The 7,709-nt window shown below is 38.2% G+C and overlaps 1 protein-coding gene across 1 annotated transcript; it reads left to right on the top strand.

The window, feature by feature from the left end:
- On the top strand, window positions 1-7,709 carry LOC121432110 (S-crystallin 4-like). The gene is made up of 5 exons (XM_041629968.1): window positions 1-363; window positions 3,319-3,411; window positions 3,681-3,796; window positions 5,087-5,179; window positions 6,265-7,709. The coding sequence occupies exons 1-5, from the start codon at window positions 222-224 to the stop codon at window positions 6,427-6,429; spliced, it is 609 nt and encodes a 202-aa protein (XP_041485902.1). The 5' UTR covers window positions 1-221; the 3' UTR covers window positions 6,430-7,709.

Genomic DNA, 7,709 nt, shown 5'->3' with positions numbered 1-7,709 from the left:
ATTATGAATGCTTTAGTGAAGATACACAGAGCTATAGCGGTGCAGTGGCGCGCGTCTACGTTGCGTGGATTAAATAAATATCGTCTGCTCCTCCGTTCAACACAGTGCACGTAGCCGAAGCTTCGCTCTCCAGGGTTAGAAAAGTGTCTTCCTAGACCATTTTAAAGCATCACGCTGTCATTGGAGACCAAACAGGGACCACAAGAAGAAAATAGTCCGCCATGCCTTCTTATAAGTTGATGTACTGGAACAGCCGAGGTCGAGCAGAGTCGGCTCGGATGCTTTTTACCTTGGCGGGAGTCGCGTTCGAAGATTACAGGTTCAAGGAAGGAGAGTGGCCAGAACTGAAAGGCAAAAAAGAACGTAAGTATAACTGCATGCAGAGCTTCTACATGTCGTTGAAATTTTTCCTCTCGCAAAAGAAATTAAAAGTGGATGTACTGTAAAGACCATTCATAGATCTGTCTTCTATATGAGCTGGAGTGTGGAATTGTTTACATATTTGGCCCTATCATATATTTTTTATCAAAGAAAGCTAAGGGTGCACGGGGTGTGGCGTGGGCGGGGTCTGGGAGGGGTTGCAGGCATATTGTAAAACGTATAACGTGTAAGGTAAACAAGATCGAGTCAAACGGATTGCATTGATAACTTCTTTTGAATTAAATGTAAGATCCACTCCCCTATTTACTTTCCTTTTTTCCAAATTGAATTATATTACATGTGAATTCCCAAAGGCTAGCTGCTAACTCTCCCTCAAACTGCCAACCATCCTTGAATTCCAGTTAGTATGATTATGATGTGAGCAGTACAGCTTGGATCTGAAACTAGGCAATTTTCCAGTCTCTACACTATAAAAACAAATCAGTCAAAAATGACTAGTTAATAGGGTCAGCTGGGTGCAACTGTTATTCTAGTCATATTTGACTATTTTCTAGTCATATTTTACTAGAACAGAGTTATTTCTGACAAGAATATAATCATATATGTTAGAAATGTGAAAAGCAGTGATTGCCATATCAGTTGCTCCCAGCTGACTACTGGCCTAGTCAATTTGACTGATTTTTTTTAGAGTGTACGCCGACGCTTTTTGGTACGTAGAGAATCTATTGTCAAATGTCTTTCATGACAATGGGGTCTTTGTCGAAGGTCGGTGAATCGGAACAACCGTTTAATTCGTCCGTGACTCTGGACAAACAACATTTACCTCGGCTCCGAATCTTGGGACGATCTTCTGTCCCGGTTCACCAATTATCGACAATGGCATCTAAGCCGTTCATTGTGATTGGAAGAGCGTTTTCAATAGATTCTCGATGTTCCAGGAACCGTCTGGTCTGCGTAGTGGCTTCGAACAGTGGCGTACGCAAGGGGGAGGGGGTTACAGGGGTTCAGAACCCCTTAGATGTTTTTTGATACTCCACCCCTCCCCCCCCCTCCGCAAAAAAAATTGAAGACTTTTTTTGTTTTGTTTTTTTTTGCTTTGTTTTTTTTTGCTTGTCAATTTGTTTGAGGTACGAAAAGACGTAAAATTTGTGATGAAGACCTTTTTTCGTTCAGCTTAACCCCCCCCCTTAAAAATCCTGCGTACGCTACTGGCTGCGAAAACCCGCTAATATCCGGTGCTGACAGCAAGGATCTCTGATTGATCATCAATATTGATACTCATAACCTTGCTCATAACATACCATCAAAATGTGCATCTCGCATTCTCTACCGATTTCAACCTTTACCTGTATCATATTCCGAAATACGATAGGCACTAAAAATAGAAGGAAAAAAATCAAAAATACGAATAACATACCGACAGCCCAGTATACCAGTCATGTGTCCCGTTTTATAAATACTTTATAATAGTAAATACAATATTTCTATAACAAATTTACTATCACTTATATCAGCCAATAAGATTGAAGGTTTTCAGTATCTTATAATAGTTATTGCAAAATTGTTATTATAACAAATCAAGTTTTAGGAAACGGGTAGTGACCTTGATCTACATTATTTTGTATGGATAAGTATTTTTTCAACTAGTCTCGACCTGCAGACAAGGGAGAGTGGATAGATAATAACTAAGAAGATTTTTCTTGATGCCTTATTGTATTTTATCATTATGATAATGTTCATCACTTGATTTACGTGTTTATTTGATTTAAATATATGAACTTGTTATTTATGTTTTGTACAGTCTTGAAGTCTTCACGATGTTGCTATTGTTACAGTACCATTTAACTTAAACTTAAAGGTCAAGTCCACCTCAGAAAAATGTTGATTTGAATCAATAGAGAAAAATCAGACAAGCACAATGCTCAAGATTTCATCAAAATCGGATGTAAAACAAGAAAGTTATGACATTACAAAGTTTTGCTTATTTTTAACAAAATAGTTATATGAACGAGCCAGTTACATCCAAACGAGAGGAGTTGATGATGTCACTCACTCACTATTTCTTTTGTTTTGTATTGTTTGAATTATACAATATTTCAATTTTTACGAATTTGACGAATATGACCACCTTGCCTGAAACACAAAATGTTAAAATAATGGAATTCCACATGTTCAGGGAGGAATGAAACTTCACTTCACATGACAATGACGAGAAAATCAAAATATTTCATATTTCAAACAATAAAAAACAAAAGAAATAGTGAGTGAATGACATCATCAACTCTCTCCTTTGGATGTAGCTGGCTCGTTCATATAACTGTTTTTGTGAAATGAAGCGAAACTTTGAAATGTCATAACTTTCTTATTTTACATCCGATTTTGATGAAATTTTCAGTGTTATGCTTGTTGAATTTTTCTCTTTGTATTCAAATCAAGTTTTTGTTGGCGTGGACTTGTCCTTTAAAAATATCAATTTCTTTCACAATTACACTCTAAGAAAGGATTGGTCAAAATGACCATTCTCTTGCTTGATATGTGCTCGACAGATAAAAATTGGTCAAAATTAACAAATATCCGTGTAGATTAATTTAACCAATAAATTTTGGTTGATTCAATGAACATTTTTTTCTCGATCATACACATATTTAACAAGAGAATAGTCATTTTGACTAATCCCTTTTTTAACTTTGAGAACGTGAATGATATCAGTTCATTTGATAATCTCTCTGTTTATCTATCTACCTATCTAAATACCTATCTATCAAATTATCTGTCAATCCGTCTTCCTTATTATCTTATATTATCCTATCTATCTTTCTTTCTTCTTCTCCTTTTTTTTCTTCTTCTTCTCCTCCTCCTCCTTCTTTCCCCTATCCATTCTCTATATCTCTCGCTACCTCCCAATCTCCCCCTCGCTTCCGCCATCTCTCATGACAGTGTTTCCTCTTGGTCAAGCTCCCTCGTTGATCATTGACGGCAAGGCCCTGCCCCACAGCAAGGCTATCAACAGACATCTTGCTCGGGAATTCAGTAAGTACTTTTTTCCTTCAAATTATGGCTTATATCACTGGCGCACAGATGGGGGTGGGGCTTGGGCGGCAAGTTTACATAACCTCACTATAATTATGACGACAATAACCAAAACAAGAATGTTCCCTATTTTACGCTTCACTGACCGTGTAGGCATCCATGTCCCCTATAAATAGGATTCCATCAATGTTGGTTAATTGATACATGCCGTATAGACCGAGTCAGTGGATTTCATTTGCTGTTTTTTGATATATCATTTCGACTCACAGAGCTGTACGGAGACGACAACGAACAGAGGAGGCAAGTCGACGTCATCTGCGAGACCGTTGACGACATCGTCTCGAAGATCATTCCCATTCACATGGAGAAGGATGAAGCCAAGAAGGTATAATAATATACGTCATTCGAAATGAAAAATAATTCGCCATTGAAAATGTTATTGGTATGAGATTTTGAGCCACATTTACCTGACTTTGAATTACGAGGTGCAGGAGTCTAGCACTACTAACAGTTCCGGGGGGGGGGGGGGTCCATGATACAGCAAACTTTGGGAAACGCGGAAATCAACGATGGCGGTGGATTTAAATTCTGCGCATGCATATTTCTGAAAATTTCTGAAGTTAGAAGGAAGGAGCATGCGCAGATGTGTGGAACTTTGTATGGAAGTTTGAGTCGAAGTTTGTGCAAGCTTGACCCATTGGAGTACTTTTAAAGGTTTCCGAAATTCCGATGAGCGCGTTATTGCTATATTCATTATTTTTTTCATATCGATGGAATTATCATAGTGCAGAAACACTTGTTATCTAAGACAATAAACCTTGTCACTTAAAGTGATTGGTTAACATTGGTTTGACTATAAAAAAAATCTGAGCTACAAGGTCACACTTGTCACCTGTGTCTGTGATATGTTACAAAAATGAAGCCCAGAAAAAATTACATTTGAAAATAATTATTTAGTGCTTAAAAAGTTGAAATATAAAGTGACCGGAAACACCATCTTAATTTCATCCCATACACTTATGTGTACTATTTAATTTAGGCGTCTATAAGACGCCTATTTACAAAATCGGGATTTGTATTGTAGTTTTAGCTTTTCATTCTCAATAATGGTTGTTTTCAGGGTTTATTAGTTCTAATACATGCACTTGTACAAATGTTTCATCTTGGTTTGAGAATTTTTTTAAATCGGCTGCTCACAAAGTTAAACAATACCTTTAACACATATTATTATTCAACCAAATCGAATGTGAGAAATGCCTGACTTTCCCCCAATGACTTTGCACGTTCTGGGGCCCGTTGCAGAAAGAGTTGCGTTTAAACGCAAGTCAAAAAATCAATCGCAAGTCTCAAATGCGCGCTGCTGATTGGTTGAAAATCAAGTTGCGCATGATTTTTAGAGTTGCGATTGGTTGCAACTCTTTCTGCAACGGGCCCCTGGCCACTTTAAAGTCGTATAACCTGATTGGAATGTCGATTGTATTTCTTATACAATCTAAATAGTACATTACGATCCACACTCATTTTTAGATAACAGAATAGAGTTAGTCTCATCACCCCCCCCCCCCCCCACTACCCCCTTCGTAGTATTGTCTGTATTCATTTCCTGTGAGTAATCATTCATTCATTTACTATTATACACTGAATTTGTCCATGTTGTTTTCATTATCATCTGTAGAAAGAGATGTTGGGAGAGTTGAACGAGAAAGCGAAGCCATTTCTCACCTTTCTCAGTGATAATGTTGGCGAAAGATTTTTCGTTGGAAATAAGGTAATTATTGTCATCATGAATAACCAGTATCCTCAATAATGTTCCGATCTGTTGGTATCTTGTCCCAAGTAATTTTTAAAGCTGTTGATAGGATCAGCGGAGGAAGAAGAAGATGCCCAAAATCTTGGGAGTGTTTCATCAATAGAAAGGATATAGTCAAGTAAAATAGTCGACGATTCATTGCATTTGTATGATCATCTCTGTCATTTTATCTATACACTGTTAGAAAAAATAAAAGAAGTTCCTGCAGCAGAGTCTCGAGAACACCTGTAATCTTACCGAATTGCGTAATAATCATTCTGTAAATTCATAAAACAATAATTTTTTCTGCAATTTAACAGAACAGGTCTGTTTAAAAAGGGGAAAAGGGTGTTTTATTCAAGGAAATTTGTAAGATTCCATACATCAAATACCAATTTCCTGTAAGATTACGCAATTCGGTAAGATTACAGGTGTTCTCGAGACTCTGCTGCAGGAACTTCTTTTATTTTTTCTAACAGTGTACTGACATTGGTTTTGTAGCTCATTGTTTAAAAAGGGCCCAAAAGTCCCAAAAGGTCGGGTCCAGTTTGCCCTGGCGACGCTTTGTGAAAATTATCATTCAAAATTCGTGTCCGATGTACCCAATGATAATTTTGAGAGAAGTATAATTAGCCAAAGCGTCGGGTAAACTGAACCACAAACTTTTAGAAACTAAGGGGACCCTTTTAACGAATGGTCGGGTACGGCGCGATTGCCCGTCAGGATGCGATCTAACCCGATGTGATGATACAAGCCTTTTAATTTTGGTTCATTCTGTCTATAGAACAATGCCCTGTTCGTACTACAGACTACACTACAGACCCCAGCCCCAAAAATATGAAAAAAATAAATTCTTGATATTCAAAATCAAATGATTTGCGTTAAATTCTTGGAATTTATAATATTTTGGTACTTACCTTGGCTTTCTGTTTGACCTGAGTCCTTTATATCCTTGCAAAGTCCCATAAGTCGATCCATCTCAGTGTTCATAAAATCGTCATGCACTGTATGTAAAATCCGACTGACGGTTGTTTTCTCTCTTATTTTGTCCCAAAATCACACAGGAGACACTCGCTGACGTCATTGTCTTCTGGTTGATGGACTTTCTTTTACCCATGGTTCCATCGGTGCCGACCGATTATCCTCGGCTGGGGAAGTTCTACAATGGCATCAAGGACAACTCCAAACTCTCAGAATACCTTAAAAATCGTCCAGTCACACAGAATTAGCCCATACGTAGGATTTTGTGCTGGATGACACTTAGCCCATACATAGGATTTTGTGCTGGATGACACTCTACTTTGTTCTTTGTTTCACGGAATACCTTGAAAAAAAATAACGCGACAATACCCCCCCCCCCCCGTCACACAAAATTACGGAACTATGTTTTTCTTTCAATCTAATTGCCTTATGCTGTAAAGAATTTTATGCCGGGTGTATCTATTTTTTTCACTGAATATCTTGAAAGCCGCCCCGTTACACAAAATTAGCATGGGATTTTGGAAATGCCACTCCTTCGTTGGGCCTATGCAACTCGTCTATATTTCATGAAAATAAATTAAAGACTGCCCTGTCCCACGAAATCAGACTCCGCTCTTGATTAGCCTCTTGTCGAGGCCCTATCGGCTGCTTTCCGAGCGAACATGGAGAAGCAGAGCGCCGCGAGACAGGCTCGCTCCAGGCCTAATTCGCTTCGCTCGGGAAGCAGCCACCCGGTCCTCGACAAGAGGCTACTCTTGATGGGATCGGGAGTCAACTCTTAAAGGTTTCAGTCAGCATGGTCAGAGAATATCTTAAGAGAACACCTTCAAACTCATCCTCTCCGTAACAAAAAATTAGCGCATATGATATTAGAAATGAAAATCAATCCTTGGGATCGGGGCAAAAAAAGTTTTCTGTGTTTATAAAGCGGCCGGGAGCGGGCAGCTTTAACGAACTAGTTTTTACCTATATTCCGGTCAAATTTTGAACTTTCGCTCCATCAAAGTTCCCCATCAAACATGCATCCAAACGAAGTGCATATAGCTTTGTCTTGTTGAACAAAAATACAGACAAGCATAAATTGCATTGTAGTAAAGAACAGGATCCGAGGAACGGGGGGGGGGGGGGCTGGGGGACTCTAGACTTGTACAAAAACGTAATAAACTACTTTCTGATTGTGATTTTCATGTAGTCGCCAACCCCAACTGTAAAAATTGTTCCGCGGCTCCTGGAGCATTGTGGAACAGTAAAATATTTTTCGTTTTTGTGTTCATATTTGTATTTATGTGATGTAAAAGCAGTTATCACCCCTTTTTCTCTCTTTTTCTTCTAATATACTGAAATCTAAATGTGATTATGGTGTACAAATTGAAGTTAAAACTACAGGAAATCAGATTCGGAATTTGAATTGAATTTCCACATGTCAGAAAATAAACACGCTGTTTTCTTGTATGTAAAATTGGTTCATGTTCCTCGAAAAAAACAACCTATGGAGGTCTAAAGAATTGAAGAGAAAATCATTATTAAA

This window comes from Lytechinus variegatus, chromosome 18, assembly GCF_018143015.1.
Source record: "Lytechinus variegatus isolate NC3 chromosome 18, Lvar_3.0, whole genome shotgun sequence".
Lineage (NCBI taxonomy): Eukaryota > Metazoa > Echinodermata > Echinoidea > Temnopleuroida > Toxopneustidae > Lytechinus > Lytechinus variegatus.
This window is presented reverse-complemented; position numbering and strand designations above follow the sequence as displayed.

What these genes read in the sequence shown, in the direction of transcription:
- LOC121432110 (XM_041629968.1), top strand. Translation starts at nt 222, where the DNA reads ATGCCTTCTTATAAGTTGATGTACTGGAACAGCCGAGGTCGAGCAGAG. An exon ending in ACTGAAAGGCAAAAAAGAAC is followed by an intron (nt 364 to 3,318) that starts GTAAGTATAACT and finishes CTCTCATGACAG; the next exon opens with TGTTTCCTCTTGGTCAAGCT. An exon ending in AGAAGGATGAAGCCAAGAAG is followed by an intron (nt 3,797 to 5,086) that starts GTATAATAATAT and finishes TATCATCTGTAG; the next exon opens with AAAGAGATGTTGGGAGAGTT.